Source organism: Colletes latitarsis, chromosome 2, assembly GCF_051014445.1.
Source record: "Colletes latitarsis isolate SP2378_abdomen chromosome 2, iyColLati1, whole genome shotgun sequence".
Taxonomy (NCBI): Eukaryota; Metazoa; Arthropoda; class Insecta; order Hymenoptera; family Colletidae; genus Colletes; species Colletes latitarsis.
In genome coordinates, this window is record NC_135135.1 from 27622303 (window position 1) to 27640530 (window position 18228).

Below are 18228 nucleotides of genomic sequence, written 5' to 3' on the forward strand. Positions count from 1 at the left end.
AGCAAATGTAAACCGTATTGCCTGCGAGATCGGAATTCCATTGGTCGCTGTATCAAATGCATCATCGTTCTGGCCACAAATGTATCACGATAGATTCAATGCACGGAAAACAATTACAAGTAGTTAAGAAAACGGTACAGGCGCACCTGTTGAAAAAAGTGTCGCGAACAAAACATTTAAAAGGGATTAACATTATCTTGTTGCATTCTTGAACAATATTTGGAATAACTCCAGATTAATACGCTCCTGTTACTGCCATTGCTATCGTTAAGTTGTACAGACAATAGTAATCTCAAAAGTGTTACATGCAAGTACATATACGCGAATAGTAAATCCTAGAGTGAACGCGCAATCAGTGTGATGGCGTAAAGGCATTCACATTTATCGAACCTGAGGAGCTCGCGATTAAAGGAAAAACGAGTAGTATTAAAGTGAAGAAATATTAAATCTGCCCTATAATACAGTAGATACGAGCACGATGCAGCTACGCAAGTTTAATTAACGCAAAATGAGATCGATTCGCTGTATCTGCTTACCAAGCCATTCCTTTTATTGACATTTAACCAAATACGTCGTGTTACAATATTTGAAACAGTTATACAAGTTTACGACATTCTTCGGAATGTTAGTCTTTTATCGGATTTAAAAAAATAACTGGTTCAATATCTTTAGAGTTGTTGTGCCGCACGAATATCGTTTAAATGAGAAGGTATCGAAGCAACGAAAAGTACTGGTCGCACGTAATTCTCTTTATAATCGAAATTAATGTTTATAATAACGATGGTGATGACGTTGAGTTATAATGACGACAACGTTCACGACGACGAAGATAATAACGGTAGCTCTAGCAACAATGACAAAGATAATAGTAATAATGGAAATAACACTAAGAACATTGATAATGATATCGTTACACAGTGAATTGCTATTGTGTCACACTATTTGGAAACGTGTATAAAAAAATTAAATTTAACGGTTGAATCGTATAAAATGGATTCTAAAGATACACGACTACAGTTACAAATAGAGTGCTCCATATGTGCAATAATTAAGATTCGACTATAAATAATGGAAATCCCGCGAGGCTGTCCTTCTATCGAAATGTTTATCTCTTTTTTTTTTTCGTATACGTTGCTTGTATATCAATAAACGATAACCTTGTTTGATTTGCGCAGTTTCGCAGCACATGTTATAAAACGCGAACTATAGTTGTTTATGATCGTCGCTGTAATATCTACAGAGTTACGATCATTTATCGAGCTTCCTCTTATTTCTTCGCAAGCACGTAGAAAGTTGTTTCTTTTTCATGGATAGTTTTGACAGAAGGAAAAATTCAGCTGGAATAGGCCGGAATTGGAAGAAAAGGAAGATTAGCATAAAGCTGTAGCCGTAATAATCGTAGTCTTGCGTCCATTGCAACATCGTGTACCGATCACATTTCGCAACGAGTTTAAGACGTACGTACAAAATAAAAAAAAAAAAAAAAAATGAATGCGAAAAGAAAAAAAAACAAAAATAGATACAGTTCTGTTTAGTTAGACTTTCATCGATCTCAAATTCTGATTAAAATAGAGAAATAAACATTTGTATCGTCATACTAGCTTAAGCGATTTAACATTTCGTGCGTCGAAGAATCTACGATTATACCGTTGTATGAGCGTTTAATCTCCGGAAACGAAAAGAACGACAAAGGTTAGTATAATCGTGTTAACGTTCGCAGGTCGTTTAGTATGCTGTACGAATCGCTACTGCTGAAATTAGTGTACGAAAATACTAGTTGATCAAGAAATAAAACCATCGTTTGATCGACACTGGTCATTCGTAGATCCTTATATCTAACTTATATACATTGGTAGCATGCACACGTAATGCGCACGCACTTGTATTATATAATATGTTAACCTTTCGAGTGAATTTAAACAATATATTACAGAATTTTTTGATAAGATTATGTACACGTAGCGGGGGGGCTCGACGAGCATTCAAGAACGTTCATTTCCGTCGCTTTGGTATGTACAAGTGATCTGTGTGTCGGAACGCTTTCGGAACATCGAGGGCGAGAAACTGGCCGACTGTTTTTTTGCGTATCGGTAACAATAAACGCAAAACACCGAGGTTCCCCGTATATAGAGTACGTAAACTCGATCGATGCACGAGAGCAATAAAAGAATATTTCCTTCTCAATCGTTCGGTCACCGAATTTCGACTGAAAAATAGGTTGTCAACGAATACGCTTGAATTCGGTTACGACTTTCGAACCCGGACGTGCCGCGAAAGTCTAGAATACAATGTCGATGATCGGCTTTGCAAGCCATCCGTGTAACGCGTGTGCAATGGTTTCAATCATCCGCGGAAGAATACTCTCCCTTCTCGTCCGGAGAAAGCTAGTCAACCGAATCCGAAGGACCCTGACCCCAGCGTGACTTAACTCGTGGCGTTTTGTTCGAAGCGGAAGCAGCGGTACAATCGTCGACCTTTCGTTTGATGCTCAATACGATACCACTCTTTGGAACGAACTTGGAACGGGACATCGTCTTTGACGCGCTACTTTCCACGCTCGGCGGCGTGGACGGGAATGGAGGAAAGTCCTCGTCTTCGAGGCCAGGGGGTTTCGGCTGTTCAGGGGCTAGGTTTCGTTTAAACGTTTCCGGGAATGGGTTCTTGTACGAGGTCCCCTCGTAGGGAGAGTCTGTCGCCGTAGCTAAACCTGAGAGATTCGTGGACATCGGTATTATCGTAGGAGGGGGGGTTCCTACTATCGTTGGAAGAGCTGAAGTCGCGGATAGGGTTGGCTGAATCGGTTTTTCGGCCACTGCGGTCCCCGACGCCGCTGCAGCCGACGCGGCCGCGACGGCGGCCAGTTCTTCCTCCGCTTTTCTGATTAAGTCCAGGTCGCTCAACGAGCTCAACGTACTCTTACTTTCCTTCTCCTTCGACAGCGACTCTCGATGATTCGTCGAGTCGAGCGACGACTTTTCGGTATTGGACTTCCCTGAACCGCTAACTGAAAGTTTTACGGGAGACGGTGAAGAATACTTTTCTGAATTCTGGTAAATCGAAGAGTTGACGGTAGTTAAAAACGTGGCACTAGGCTTTGATGGTAAATACGGGTCTACTTTCGAACTCTCTTGTCGCTTCACATTCGCCAGAATCTCTTGCAAATTCGCTGGTATCGTGATATTCGATACTTTGTCGAGGATCGGCTGCGTAAATTTGGAAATACCCGAGGGCGGCGGCGGCGTGAACGATCTTGTGTCCGATGGGCTGTAGGCTTCTTCGTCGTTTTCGTCGCCGGTGGGTGGGTCCAGCCCTAAGCCCTGAAATAAACAAAAACAAAAATAATTACGGATTCTGTTACAAACGTTAACACACAAAATATGCTTTGTTTCCGTTCCCCTTCTCTTTTCCTTTGGGTATAATTATACATGCATATATACATATGTATACTCAAGCGTGCACACCTCCGTTATTCATTAAAGATAGCGATAACTATGAGTTTGACTTCTTTTTTTGACTCTAATAAAAAATTTCCAAAACATCCCTTTTCCCACCCTTCTACACTACTATTGCCCTGTTTTGGTTGTACTGTATTCGATCTACCAGTCGACCCAGCGATTCGATTCGTTCGAAGAAAAAGAGAATCCTCAAGAACGAGAAGGAACGGAGCTACAGACAGGATTCCTACTGTGCGTTAAACTCACGACGGGATTCGGTATTTTCAGGTTTTTTCTTACCCGCGAAATAAATACGATCGCGTAAATTCTGCGTAAGGTATACCACAATGTTCATCTTCGTTTCCGCGACGATACGCAGAGTTTCGAAGTTACAACATGGCGCGGTCAACTCGAATCGAAGTGAAAATTTGTCCGTAATTTTAACGCAAGAAGTAAGAATCTGAGCAGCTCGAGGATAGGAACAGGATACCATGGGTGAATTGAAATCAATTTTATTTACAATAGGACAATAGGAAAAACAATAACAATCGATTTTGTAAAAGATAAATCTTGTTAAAATTCTCACCGGCAAAGTAGGCGTTGATTCGACGAGAAAGGACGAGCTAATGTTTTGTATTTGTTGCTTCTGTTCTTCGATTTGTCTGTTAAGCTCTTCCATTTTCCGCTGAAGGTCGTTGGAATTTTTACTGGAAGAAATAATACCGTTATCGATCGACGAACCGTCGATTCCCATCGACATCGACATGGACATCGACGGTATCGCCGCGGCTGTCGAACAAGTGGAGGAAGAGGTTCGTAGATCGAAATCGATCTGTTCTTCGTCCATCTGACCGGGACTGTAGGGTTCGTCGCCGTCGTCGTCGAGGGTCGTTTTATCGGGCGAGGAAGTAAGGTCGATCTTCGAAGACAGTTCCGGAACGATTTTGCATATGGCCGCGGTATCGAGCAGCGTACTCCTCGACATTCCTATGTGCGCTCTGTTCAAGCTGTCGAGAGTCGTTTGCGTGACTGGAAGCTTCTCTTTCATGGAGTCGGCCGTGGCTTTGAGATACGCGTTGGTGGTCATTGGCGGGGCAGGCGAAGAAGACGAAGACGACGACGACGAGGACGGTAACGATGTCGCGATCGTTGGCGTCGCTGCGGACGTGATCGTAGCCGTGATCATTGTCGTCACGTTTGAGGTACTAGCCTTATCCTTCGAAGCTGCGACCAAAGGTGGCGTGTAGCTTCGATCGCTGTCTTTTTTCGCCAGTTTCATCGGTATACTCGACGAGGGTACGCCAGCAAACCGTTTCCTCTTGTTACGTACGATTATACCCAAGAGCAGGTGGGGTCTGTGCTCCTCGAAACCAGGTCCGTTCAGAGGCAACAGAACCGAAGGTATCGTGCTTTGATTCGAGAAAGGCATTATGTAAAAATCTTTGATATTCTTCGAAACGTTTCCAACGACACCGAGCCGACTTCTGCTGTTCAGGTAACTGTACAGGGTTATGTACGGGATCTTTTCTTCGTCGTTGGCGGCTGTCAGACGAATCACCAGGATCTCCTTCGAACCCGTCTTCTTCATCTTCGAGATGTAGTCCCAAACGGTCTCGTGACTTATCCTACCGACAACGTCCACCGTGTCGGGCAGATCGTCCATCAGATCCTTCGCGTGGCCGCTGACTTCTTGCGCTGTAATGAAAAATTTAGCGACGTCCACCATGTTGACGAATCCCCTCCAAACTGTTTGCCATGCTCCTTTCGGCATGTCCCTCTCGACAGTGACCGGTTCTTGTTCCCGTTCTCTCTCGACCTCTTCGTTGATGTCCGGCGTCTTGATCGTCACTGTCGAAGTGGGTTCCCTGTCCGACACGTCCGAGTCGTTCCCATCGATGGTGTTCGTAGTGGCCTCGTCCTCGATATGTCGCCAAAGTCGATCCTCGATCGATTTCTCTGACGATGCTCCAGCCGAGCCTGTCGGTTCTTCTTTCTTATCGTACTCGTCGCTCTTGTCGATGTCCTTCAATTCCCCATACACGAACAAACCACTACGATTCCTCGAATTGTTATCGCTGTTTCTGTGTCGTTCCCGTTCCCTATCCTTTTGCTTGCCCTTTTCTTTATTGCCTCTTTCCCGTACTTTTGATTTCTCCCGTTCTCTTGTCCTCGATCGTTCTCGTTCCCTTTCCCGATCGCGTTCTTTCCCCTTCTCGCGATCCCTTTCCCTTTCGCGTTTCCCTTCCTTGTCCCGAGTCTTACGTTCCCTGCTCTTCTCTCTGGTCTTGCTGCGTTCCCTGTCGTCTCTACCGTGCTTGTGTCTACTTCTGCTGACGCTCCTCTCTCGTCTACCTTTCGAACGACTCTCCTTCTCCCTTCCTCTTTCCTTGTCCTTACCACCTTTCTCCTTTTCTCGACCCCTGTCCTTTTCCTTGTCCTTTCTTCTCTTATCGTCAAAGTTCCTCAGTTTCTTCGCATCTTCCGTTGCTCTGAAGCTTCTATCCTCGTCGTTCATTCTTTCCAACTCCTTTTCCATGTCGTCCACGGTCGAAGTTATACTGTCGGCGCTGTTCAATGCGGTCACGATGTCTTGCACGGGAGTCTTGGGATCGACGCGCTCGATGCTGCCGTCGTTCTCGATAATCTGCTCGCCCTTGTGTGTTTTCACGACGATAGACTTGGCCTGCGCCATCAAATCCAACTCGTTCTTCTTGATCATTTCTAACTGGTGCTTCGTTTCCTTTTCCCGCCATTCGGCCAACTCTTGGCTCGCCATTTCGTCGGGGCTTAGTCTCACCACGGCATCGGGCGTTAACGATCTGTCGGCTATTTTCCGGAACAAGGTTAAATTTTTCGTGTCCTTTATATTGAACACGAGACTTCTATACTTGGCCTTATACTTGGCTCCGGTATCTTTGAAATATTTGTACAATTCCAACTCGATATTGAAAGCCAGTTCGGCGATCTCCTCGTCGGTCAGCTTCAAGTCGTCGGTTTCCTTTATGCGACTCGCTAACAGTTCCGTCAAAGTTTTTCGAATGTTCACCCTTATAGGTTCGTTTTCAGGTTTTCTCGTCGGACTTGGTTTTACTTGTAGTTTCGATTGCACGACTGGTTGTTTTACTTCTTGCTTCTTCACGTTCGGTGATTGCTTCGGCAACGGTACTGTTTGCTGCTTCAATTGCACTTGATTGGTCGATTTTGGCGTTGCTACCTTCAAAATCAATGGACCTTTTTCCCCCTGAGCTATCATCGTCTGTTTCATTTGTATCGTCTTCGTATGCAGCGGTTGAGATTGTTGTTGTTGCTGTTGCGGCTGTTGTTGCTGTTGCCCGCTGCTAGAGATTATCGTATATTTCTTGTTTCCTGCCGTTAAAATCATTTGCTTCGAACCTGGCACTTTTGTATACGTCATCTTTGGAACATTTTGCCCTTTCCCGGACGACAGTATCGCAGTTTTTCCTGTTTTATTAGACACTTGCGTATGAATGGTGGAAAGTGTTTTTCCCGGTTGCAACGCGTTAAGGTTATTCGTACCAAACACCTCGAACGTAGGATTTTCTTTTAACCACATACGTAAATTTGCTCTCGTCGGGGCATCCGTACCAGTTAACACTTTCCCGGTTGTTGTTTCAAACACTATGACTCTAGCCTCAGACTTCGGTTTGGCGGCAGCGGCGTCGAACAGCGACGACTTTGTTGCTTTTGGACTTGGCGTTGACACCGGCAACGGTTTATCTTTGGTCAAAGTTTCTTGGGCGTGTGCGAGTATACAGGCATCGGAGCAGTATATGCTGGAGTTCCTTGCTTCTTTTTTACAAACGACACATTGCATGCCGCTAGAATATTGAACACCACCATAATCGGAAGCAGAAGAGATCAAAGACGATGCTTGATGCTGAGACGGGGAACTGAGATTTTTCATGACGATAGAGTTGTCCTGTACAGCGTCCGATTGAATCCGTTGCTTCCCAATCGCACCCTGCGCGTTTGCCTTATTCTTTACTTCCTCGTCTTTTTTCTTCAAACAATTTGGACAAACCCATTCTATTCCTTTTTCCTCCATTTGTTGACCTAATTAAAGCAAACAAATGTTAATATGTACTTCGTGTCGTCGCATTACTAGTACACATTCGAGGTTTTTCGAACTTACCCATTGCTTTGCTAACGTGTACGCATTTTCCATGGAACCAATCTTCGCAAACGTCGCAACATATCATGAAACGATTGTTGTGCGGACGCTTGCATATACACCAAAGCCTATCAGGATCATCCTCCGAGTCCGAATTATCGTCCTCCTCATCTTCCTCCTCCTCTTCATCTTCGTCCGCTCCATCGTGCTTTTGCACGTCTTCGTCATCTTCCTCTGCGTCATGCCTCTTATCTAACATCATTCCCTCGTGTTCATTTTCTTCATTATGGATTACATTCATACGACTGTCATGCTTGGCGGATTGCGACGATCTGTGCTGAACCGTTTGTACACTACAAACACAAATAAATAATATCAAGTATAATTATTTCAAGTGTCTCATGATATACATAATGTACGTTTAATTGCTGTTAATAAGCTTGGACGCTCACCTGAACTTCTCCATTCGTTTGACCGTATTAAATGTCTTTTGTGCAGGTTCGACCTTTGCTTGTAACCTTTTACTTCTAGTAGCTGGAGCCTCGATAGGGGGTAATGTAATTACTCGTCCACCGCGAATGATCTGAATAGGTTCCTTCTCATCCTTCGAAGACTTCTTTATCGGTTCTCTGGCTACACTTGCGCCTGTTGTTGCCACAGCAACAGTCGTGCTCGACATTGTCGTCGTCGTGACTGCTGTCGTAGCAGCATCTACTGATTTAGTGACTTCCGGTTCAGATGTGAGCAGAGACGGAACAAGCGTGTTACTTGGGGGCAATGATTCGGACGTAGTTCCTCCTTGTTCAACAAGTGCAGTCTATGGTATTGCAAAAATATAGAAATTAATATCAAACAAAGAAATATAATTCTATTTACTAAATACAATATTGGTATCGTGCATTTTAATACAAAAAGAAAAATTTGTAATACATGGTCGGCTAAATCGACTCCGAGTTCCTCTTGTAGCAACAGTGCTTCTGCGAGTAATTCTTCTTCGTGTTTGCTAGCTTCCATTTCCAATGTAGCTAACAACTGTTCCTCGCCTTCTATGCCACCTAAGAAAAGTTTGGAATCAATTTATATAAATCGCGACTTGAAATCTAGATCTAGAGATATAAAAAGATGCTATAAAGTACAAGGAATTCGCTTTAAAATTCACCTGATTCTAAAGTAGACTGTAATTCCTCTGGTACATTAGCTTTTACAGTCGGTTTAGATTCTTCTTCGTTGGATTGTACCAAAGAATCACTAGTTTCTTTCTTTTCAGTGGTTGTGTGAGATTCTGAGTACGAAACACGTTCGGAAGACGTAGGTACATTAATACCTTTTAAGGCAATAACTTTCATACATCTACGCGTGCATGAAAATGCTAAACTAACCTGAACGACTCGATGATGCGGACGACGACGACGACGAAGATGACGAGGACGAAGACGACGACGATTGTGCTACCGGTGTCGTGGAAATCGGCGATGTCACTGTATTTTCTTGTATTTTCGAATCGCCGTTTGAACCGACACGACGAATAATATCTGGGGTCGAGAATAACGCGGGTCCTAAACTGTCCACTATACATGCCGGCGATTTACGAGTCTCTTTCTTTGGATGCCTTTTTGCACCTGAAAAGAAATCTTTAATCGGAAATATCTAACTGCGCGTGTATTATAAGCTATGTTTGCGTCTACTAACCGTCCAGAATCTTGTTTTCCGTTGCCTTTCCAGGATCTACTTCGGTTTTCGTAACTACATCTAACCCGTCGGATTTTCTTTTTTCTTTCTTTACGTCGCAAGGTTTCATTTTTGACGTAGTAACGGGCGAAATCACTTTCACCGACTGTTGCTGCGGCTGTTGCTGTTGCAACGGCGATGTTTGATTCTGAACAATGGCAGACTGTTGCGTCGGAGATACTTGCGGCGCTGTACTCTTGACTTGAGTGACCGGTACGTTGGAGGTTATGGCTTTGGCGGTTATCGGTACTTGAACCAGTTTGCCGTCTTTGGTCGCATAGAACTTGGTTCCAGCTTGACTTAAAAATTTCCCTTTCGGAAGCATCACTTGCTTCTTCAAGCCAATGTTTTTAATGTCATTCGGCTTCATTAACACCTGCTTCTGCACGAACGTAACTTTTTGATTGCTCTTCCCTTGTCCAGGTTTCGTAAGAATCATATCGCCTTTGATCATATTGGCATTGATCAAATTTGCTTTGACTTGATTCGTTGTTTGTAGCGGTTTTTCGAACGCAACCGGTGTGTCCTCGTTTATTACTGCTGATGATTCGACGCGTGGCGACTCTTCTTTCCTCCTTCCGATGGTAGACCTGTACTGTCTTTTACCTCTTACAAGATTAAATCCTCCTAAACGAAGGGGGAAGAAAACATATCCCATATGTTGTTAAGGTACGCGAATTACCGAATTACATCGTGTTTCATGTATTGTTGATAACAATGATCTCGCTAAACCCAGCAATTGCACCACTTTCTTACCTGATTTGTCATCTTTTTCTGGACTCTTCATAGCGTTCACAGCTGCGGCCATTTCCATGTCCAGTCGACGAACTTGCTCCATATCCATTTGTTTACCTCTCCTACGAGTAGCCGCCATACTGCCTCCTCTGGTAGTAAGACCTTTTCTACCGCCTCTAGCTCTGACGCCACCTCTTCTAGGACCTCGTGGTCCAAAGTCTGAATCATTGTCCGACGGCGGTTCCGATTCGGACGATTCGGTAGATGACGACGACGGTTCTTCTTCATCCTCGTCGTTGGACCTACCTTGGTCTGATAAAAGAGAGATTTATTCCGCAAGTCGTATGCAGTAGTTTTAACACGGTTAGCAAAAATACAAAATAATTACGTTTTCCAATTCCTTGGTGTAATGCTCCACCTAAGTTTCTCGATGCCGGATGCCCAACAGACTTAGGTGTAGTCATTATATTGATGGACGACCTCGAATTATTAGACACAGCTACGGAAGCTGGTGCGATATTCTTCCGCGGACGACCTACTGGTTTACTCTGAAATAAACAACATACAGATTAAACATCTTCTACTTCTGAATCGTACGCCTAATTCGTAAAGCCTACTTACAGTTTTTGTAATAACCTTCGCCTTTGGTGTAGTTATGCTCTCGGCTTCGGTACTAGGTGACGTCGTGTTGGACGTTCCATGAACAGGCGAATGTTGACGCGTAAATTGTGGAGTTTCAACGGATGTAGGTGAATCGGTAGTAGGTAAGGGGTCCTTCGGCTTTGGATCGGTGGGCGACGATCTGCTCGTATAGCAATGATCCAATTCAACACTGTACCTTATACAGTTCTGCTGTTCCTCCACTGTTAACATATCTACAAAATATGATTGTCAAGTCACAGTGCAAACCGTTAGTGTTTTAAGCATTTTGAGAGTCACATCGCGGTATGATTCGTTATGAAAACACGTGGTACGATTAGGGTTAAAGATACATAAGGATAACTGTACCAAGCATTGCTGTAACATTTTCTCCGAGAATTTGTTTCGCTTCTTCGCTTTGTAAGGCAGTCTCCAATCTTTCCAACTGTTCCGGATCCATCTCCATAAAAGGATCAACGAAGCTGGTAGCGTCTGTGGCTGTGGTCCCAGTATTTATCGTAGCAGGTGTAAAAGGTGGAGGGTCCACGGTCAGCGTTATGTCTCCGTTTTCTGCATCAGCCTCTGCTTGCCCTACTCTAACAACGCTGACATTTGCGTTAGATTGATTCACTGAAAATCAATGCGATCAACTAATACATCATGTATTGTAAAGTTTGATCGAGCAACAAACTAAACTTACTGATTAAACTCTGCAAGGTTTCTTGGTCGACGGATATGGTACCATCATCATTAACAACAATAATTAACGTATCGTCCTTCTTTTCTAATCCGCTGTCCTGCGGCTCGATAACATAGGAGCTAGACATTTCTTTTAACCTAGAGAAACAGTTATAACACCTCTTTTTAATAGAACCGTCGTGTCAGGAATAATGATCTTAGCATACCCGTGTCCCGAGTCGAACGTGTCCAGAAGAAAGAAAGGTTATGAATGCCCTTTCTAGGGAAAACCGACGTTCGAATGGGCATCGAGTGTACCGGAATGGATAGGCAAAAGTTCCGATTAATTAGGCACGCTCCTCGCTAGATGGAAATTAAATTTTGCTGCTACGTGGTACGATCCAGATCGAACATCGACACAAGTCATACACTACGAGTCTTTAACATTCCTTGAAATATCCACAAAAAATTGGAAACGAACGAAACGATAAAGCACGGGAACGTGTTACATCGTGCATCATGCACATTTGACGCGATATTACCTATTATACGGGCGCACGATCACGGAAACTTAAAAGATCACAAACGTCACGCGGTCCATTAAAATTGTGTGATTAAATTGATATTAATCGACAGTAAGAAAGTTAAATACACAACACCTCTTGTACCACACTTCGCGAGAAACATAACGTTCACGGTCAAGTAAACAGTACCGCCAAGAAGACGATAGTCGCCATTTTGTTTGAGTCAGCCAAGTAACGTTTCCCGAAAATTTTCGCTCACCCGTCGTTGTTTTCGTCGTTACAAAGTTATTCGTGCGGAGGATTGTTTTTATATAACTTCTTCCGCGAAATCTTCATGAAAACAACGTATCTCGCGGAAAAGTTGAACTTTTTTCAGCGATACATCGTGTTACGAATGCACTTGTGCCTTTGTGCACACACTGAGACGCTGCGCGCTTCTCGTTGCGCAACAGCAAGAAGAGCAAGGCGGTAGCGCTGCAACGCGCTAAACGCAACGCGTCGAGTCCCAACCGGCAGTAAGCGATTCCCACAAATCATTCGTAATTGTCTACGGTTTCTCGTCCATTAACGTCGTAATCAACTCGTTTATTTATTTTTCGATATCTTTCGTCAAACATTTTCATTAATACCACTTATTCGATATCGTGTTTCCACTTCTTAAATGTTATTTTTTTACACGTTACTTCGGTTACCACCTACATTTTTGCTTTGCATCAAACCTCTTCTGTTTTAGGTTCAATGAAACATCACGAAGATTTAATTAACATATTAGTATTATAAAAATGACCGTAGAGAACTTTTTTCTTGCGTTTTGAAACATATTCGTTGAACGAATAACGACAAAATTATTTTGTATGTTTCTCCTTGCACATTTAATGAATCGCATGCGGGGTATATGTATATATATATACAATTTATAATCATACGTTGTATATTAAATACGAAACACGCATTTAGCGAAGTTAAAAACAAAATACATACGTACACGAAGAGGCAGTGAAACGTGCATGTGTGCGTAAACACTGCCGCGTGTATGTTGCGTCATGCGAGTCGTTCCCATGAAAACGAGCATAGATGTAGTATGTGCTCAGTAGAACGAATACAAATGTTTTGAAACCGAAAACGTATGCATTTCGATCTCGAAAAGAATGCGAAACGGTTCGTAAAAGTTTCTGACAAATGGAAAGTATCGAGAGCGAAGAAATCGTACAAGACGAAAATGCTACGGAAACGAAAAAACGGAAGAGAGGAATTGTATATTTATCTAACATACCCAAGTATATGAATATTGCGAAAATTCGTGAATTACTTTCCGAGTATGGGGAAATTGGAAGAGTATACTTACAGTTAGCAGAGAATGGTTAGTCATCGCATGAATATGAATCGTCGATAGAGATTACGATCTATAGTGCACATAACCTTTATTCGATATTTGCGTATGAAGTCGCTTGTAGTATTAGGAACTCACTTGCTAGTACTTTCAGTTACAATTGCAATTGTTTATGAATCACTTATTTTCAGAATTTGTAAAAGATGGAAAGCCAAAGAAACGAAGGAAAGTTTGTGCAAAATCCTTCACAGAAGGATGGATTGAATTTGAAAGTAAGAGGGTAGCAAAGTACGTTGCATTGGCATTGAATAACAAGCAAATTTCGACTAGGAAGAAAAGTAAATTCTATGATGTTATTTGGAATATAAAGTATTTGCCAAGGTAACAAATTGTAATTAGATTCTACATCCTTTGAGTTGCAACATGAGATTAAATGTATTTTGTTACTAGATTCAAATGGACCCACTTGAGCGAACGTTTAGCGTACGAGCGAGCAGTACATAAACAGAGGCTTAGAGCCGAAATTGCACAAGCTAAACGAGAAGCAAACTTCTTCTCTCACAATGTGGATAGGAGTAAAAAACTACGTAAGAAGCAACAAGATGGAACTAGTACGTTCGTACCGCCTACGATAAAACAAAGAGACACAGATGCTGAGATTAGAAGCAGGAAAGAGAATGAATCCGAAACGGACAGGACAAGTTTCTTGAAGTCTTTATTTGGATGAAACTATTCATTTGAATAGAAATGAATGTGAAACAGAACTAGCAAAATGGACAAGCTTTATTCTAAGTAACAAGTCTAACAGCACCTATAAATTAGCATTTACGTTTCTCATAGAAACAATATGGATATTAACACTATGTTTTAATACGAATAGAATAAAATACACTGTGCTTCCAGGAAATCATAGTTCGCACCTCTGTGTTTCCTCGCCGTTTCAAAAATTCATTATTATCTACTCGCCTTATCTGCTCGCAATTACGAATGAACAGATTAGAGTAGACACTTAAAATGTGTATGTCATATATGTGAAGAAAGAAAAGGACGGAGGTTCCACGTTGCTTCAATATTCACATCGTGCTGCGTTAGCTTTTCGAGCGTTTTAGGATCTGAAAATCAAGCGGAAATGCTCGCTGTTATTAACAGAGAAGCAGAAACTTACACAAGTAAAAGGATACAGAGAACATAAGGGGTCTTCCCAATTTTCAAGCCTTAAATTTAAGTAATGTTTGTAATTCTTACTAGGTTCGACGTTATTGTTAATTAAAAACGTCTAGATTTTTTCGATTCGAAGAATTGAAAAGACTCCCCCTCGATGCGCACATATTTACCAGCGGTTCGTAAATAGTTGTTCAATGGCTCTTTCAAAACGGTAATAGGTATCGCCATGCACAGCCGCGGATACAAGGTGGAACCGTTCGAGGAAGCGGTGGTGCAGACGATCATCCCCAGCATCTCGAAGGTAGCTCGTCGTACGATGGGCCCGCCGCTAGCCCCGCTTTGAGCGCAACAATTCGCTTGGAGCATGAAATCCGATGCCTTCGACACCACCCCGTTGCTGACGGTGGCTCTGCCTTTCGAAGAAAATGGAAATCCAATCGAAAGTATTTGCTCGCCTGTGGACAAATTGTCCGTGTAACGAAGCCGGCACGCTAGTAACGAGGAAGACTGTAACGCGTTAAAATATACGATATGTTCGATTCAAGAGAGACGTATCCTTCCACGCGTCGAACGGAATCCCGTTGGCTCGGCTAGTAGTTTTCTACCTAATTTGTAGTTGTTGACAATGGATGCTCATTAGACTCGATTGAAAGGCGAGCGAAGGAACGTCGAAGGGGCAGCGAGAAAGAGGACGGATAGGCGGTGGAAGAGACCGCCACGACATTCGTTCGACATTCACCGCTGACGAAACGTCGATTCCACCCCCAATGATCAATTGGCCCAATTTAGACCTAGTTATTTTTCCGCCGATGAAAGAAGGTCAGTGTTGTCCCTTGCAACGCTCGGCGCCGCGATGTCGCCGTGTCCGCGTCGATCTCCCTACATTCTTAATTCTTATTGTCATTACCGTTAACCAGCCGGAATAACCTCCAGCGGTGTAGGTGCGTTACAAAGGAGGACCACGAGCCTCGATATAACCGGATGGATAACTGTTAATATGAACGACTGCGTTCGATACGGAATACCGTGTCGTTTTATCGTTTTGTATTACAAGCGTTTCGACGAAGATAATGGACGACGCTCGACAGCCACCCCTAGCCTTTCTTCTGTAGCTTTTTCCGCGTCGTCGTGTAATGGCTCTATCGATTTAAAGTAGAGATGCACGACATACGGGCTCGTAAACTGCATGACTTTAGTGTGACGAATGCGGGGTCGCTGGACACTCGTTAACTTTAGAACGATACCCCACACAATGAATTATTATTACAAAACCATTATCTTACCCTTATTCGCAGGCCCACTGGCCAGGTTGATGGCCTTTAACGAGGGTTGTTTGCTCCTCGAGTCGATCCTCAACACGGCGATATCGTAAGGCCTGTTGTCTGGCGTTTTGTAGATCAACTTCGCCCGTGCAAACCACTCGGATTTACCTTCTCCAGACTTAATGTACGTGGCAAGCTCGATCGTTCGCTCTTGTTCCTGATGATGAGTGAAACAGTGAATGTACTCGCTATTCATAAGCACTGCTCCCTTCGATACTCGCAAAGAACTGATTATAATAATCTAAAAATTAACTAATATTAATGAGCGGTAGTTACAAGTATAATTCCTGTTAAGTTTTACGTGTAAAACTATGTGCATTCGTACGTCCACATGTTCGACAGGTCATACCGAGCAAAGAGTATCGTACACATTTATCTCGTACCAAATGATTCATTTGGTAATGAAGACTAATACGTGGACTGAATGCTATGCACAAGCTTTGCCTTCATGGCAACTGTTTATCCCCACTCTCGAAACCAACATAAACAATGTTTATCTCGGCAACGAAACGAAACCGATAGTGTGCATGACCTTAATATAAAGAGTAAACCCGAGTAACCATCGTTATCCATGGACCCATTGTATCAGATACTTAGAAAAGTCCATTACGCGAGTGTCGAAGCCTTCAAGAGGGTACAACTTACATATAGTAGAATTATTTACTTGTACAAACTTATACTTTGAAAAGTTTCTAGAGCGTAATGTAAAACAGATAATAAATTTTCTTAATATTTCATCATTTCTTGAATGATCTGTCCCCGTTGCTATCCTGTGGATCCGCCCTTGCGAGTAGCGAAGTTTACGGAGGCGATTTAAAAAGAAAAATACGTACTTGGGAGACGACGTGAGCGCAAGTTATGAAAGTTCCTGTCCGTTTGTCCACGAGGATGCCTGTGCCCCAATTTGGTCCGCATCTCACTATCACGACGCTTCTTTCAAGGGTATCTAACAGACGGATCAATGATTTTCCGTAAAGCGACGGTTGGCTCGCGGTGAACGGAAATCGCGAAACACGTGAATCGAATGGAAACACGGAAAGGTGCCTTACATACCGATTTCGCCGTTGCGATTATTCCGTCGGGTGAAAGGGAGAACCGCAGAGGCCAAACATCGAGATTCATCTCGTATGACTCGGCACTGAACGATCTGCTTCAACGACGGTAGCAAATTCACTGCGAAAGTATAGTCGACCCATTCTCCACGGCACCAGCTCAACGATGCGATTACCATGCCGCAGATACTTTTACGGCCGCTTTGTGGAATATGTTGCAAGGCCGGTCGGGATCGCGAAACGGAAACACAATTAATAGGCGTACCAGATGAACCAAAAATGGTAAAGAAAGTCGGGCCAGAAGGAGAACGATCTTGATCGCGTTAATACAGAACTTTTTAAACTACGAGCCTCCATCAGAGATGGGCAACGTGCTTATTTAGGTGTTAATATGTAAGGTAATTGTCTAGATTAGGGAAGAATGTCCCGTTGGGCTTGGCCATTACTCATGTTCTCAAGAACACCCATTTTGGACTTCTTCTTTTAGAACAATTGGAGAAAAGTTTACCGGTTATTGACCAGGTACACAGGACCACCCTCGCATCCTGGGAAAACAGTCGCGTCCATCAGGATGAGGCATTCCTCGACTCCCAGTAAATTTCCAACGATCCCACGGCTCACAGTATCGGCGAAGAAGGCGTTCCCAAAAGGCGTGGAAACGATTTCGACGGTGGATCCTTTAACAGGCCTGCAGACAGTCGTTTCTTTCGCGAACGCGTGTAAGGTTTTGTCGATCCTCGTTTTCACCTCCTTTTCCTTGTCTTCTTCGCCTTCGAGAAACTCGGATACCAGTCCCTGTTCGCACTCGATCAGCAAGAAAATCGGTAGCAAAAGACGGTCGAATCTGTGCTCGTCTTGAAACCTCCAACTTTCGAACGAGTCCTCCAACGTGTCCTTCAAAAGTGGACATTTCCAAATAGCTGACAGTTTTCCTGACACGGTTGGCGAACGACTACGATAGATCAGGAAAGTCAAATCGTCGATCGACTCCAACGTTGGAAGCGTCGTTAATTCTCCTGGATTCAGGGTGGCCACGAAGTCGTGGAGGTTGCTGGATCGTTGCAAGATGGAAGCCAACATGGAGCCGTGGGCGAGAACCCAAGTTTTTGCAATCGAGATACCAGAGTAGCCTTGCGAAAACAGCGTCGGAGTCTCCGTGGAGGATGAAAATGTTATGAAAACGCTTCTAGGCGTGTGCATGATGCTGGCTCTATCTTTTGATCTCAAGATTTATTCTAAAAAAAAAAGAAATAGAAGGTAGTTGTAAGTTATCGTTGGTTTAACTTGGACATAGTGTTAGAGTTGAGTACCCAGAAATTCTTCCTCCCATATTTTTGTAAGGTTTCCCTAGGAATTTCCAGGCGAAGGAGGAAGCGTTAAATAATTAATATTTATAACAGGGAATCGTAATTGCTTCCTTGTACCCTTCCCGAGCGAGCCATTGTTGTCTCATGACTTCGCGAAGAGAATTTCACGTATGCTTATGCGTC

At 43.3% G+C, this 18228-nt stretch overlaps 3 protein-coding genes across 12 annotated transcripts in view; 1 reads left to right on the forward strand and 2 right to left on the reverse strand.

Annotated features, from left to right (window-relative positions):
- Nucleotides 1-518: 518 nt before the first annotated feature.
- Nucleotides 519-12540, reverse strand: Pps (protein partner of snf). 5 transcript variants are annotated; one of them, XM_076773186.1, is made up of 14 exons: nt 12130-12540; nt 11369-11505; nt 11038-11298; nt 10651-10904; nt 10418-10577; nt 10051-10341; nt 9256-9921; nt 8946-9197; nt 8726-8848; nt 8497-8621; nt 8019-8383; nt 7588-7919; nt 4021-7508; nt 519-3317 (listed from the first exon to the last, which is right to left on the reverse strand). In XM_076773186.1, the coding sequence occupies exons 2-14, from the start codon at nt 11493-11495 to the stop codon at nt 2385-2387; spliced, it is 7377 nt and encodes a 2458-aa protein (XP_076629301.1). In that variant the 5' UTR covers nt 11496-11505; nt 12130-12540; the 3' UTR covers nt 519-2384. The 5 variants fall into 5 exon arrangements, with proteins under 5 accessions (XP_076629301.1, XP_076629320.1, XP_076629310.1 ...); XM_076773205.1 differs by having other exon boundaries at nt 10651-10892; nt 11574-12540; XM_076773195.1 differs by having other exon boundaries at nt 8946-9185; nt 11574-12540.
- A 286-nt stretch (nt 12541-12826) lies between these two features.
- On the forward strand, nt 12827-14107 carry LOC143345971 (activator of basal transcription 1). The gene is made up of 3 exons (XM_076773703.1): nt 12827-13230; nt 13392-13581; nt 13651-14107. Exons 1-3 carry the CDS (start codon nt 13050-13052, stop codon nt 13925-13927), a joined length of 648 nt encoding a protein of 215 aa, XP_076629818.1. The 5' UTR covers nt 12827-13049; the 3' UTR covers nt 13928-14107.
- A 65-nt stretch (nt 14108-14172) lies between these two features.
- The window catches only part of LOC143345874 (peroxisomal leader peptide-processing protease-like), a 43358-nt gene continuing 39302 nt past the window's right edge, over nt 14173-18228 (reverse strand). For all 6 annotated transcript variants that reach the window (XM_076773445.1, XM_076773428.1, XM_076773436.1 and 3 more), the window contains 6 exons: nt 17247-17973; nt 16740-16939; nt 16520-16632; nt 15648-15843; nt 14535-14819; nt 14173-14312 (listed from right to left, as the gene is read on the reverse strand). In XM_076773445.1, the coding sequence (XP_076629560.1) occupies nt 14224-14312; nt 14535-14819; nt 15648-15843; nt 16520-16632; nt 16740-16939; nt 17247-17938 (1575 nt within the window). In that variant the 5' untranslated portion in view covers nt 17939-17973 and the 3' untranslated portion in view covers nt 14173-14223. The remainder of the gene's footprint in view (nt 14313-14534; nt 14820-15647; nt 15844-16519; nt 16633-16739; nt 16940-17246; nt 17974-18228) is intronic.

What these genes read in the sequence shown, in the direction of transcription:
- LOC143345971 (XM_076773703.1), top strand. Translation starts at nt 13,050, where the DNA reads ATGGAAAGTATCGAGAGCGAAGAAATCGTACAAGACGAAAATGCTACG. An exon ending in CTTACAGTTAGCAGAGAATG is followed by an intron (nt 13,231 to 13,391) that starts GTTAGTCATCGC and finishes ACTTATTTTCAG; the next exon opens with AATTTGTAAAAGATGGAAAG. An exon ending in AATATAAAGTATTTGCCAAG is followed by an intron (nt 13,582 to 13,650) that starts GTAACAAATTGT and finishes TTTTGTTACTAG; the next exon opens with ATTCAAATGGACCCACTTGA.
- Pps (XM_076773186.1), bottom strand. Translation starts at nt 11,495, where the DNA reads ATGTCTAGCTCCTATGTTATCGAGCCGCAGGACAGCGGATTAGAAAAG. An exon ending in AGAAAAAGATGACAAATCAG is followed by an intron (nt 9,922 to 10,050) that starts GTAAGAAAGTGG and finishes CCCTTCGTTTAG; the next exon opens with GAGGATTTAATCTTGTAAGA. An exon ending in GAGTCGATTTAGCCGACCAT is followed by an intron (nt 8,384 to 8,496) that starts GTATTACAAATT and finishes GCAATACCATAG; the next exon opens with ACTGCACTTGTTGAACAAGG.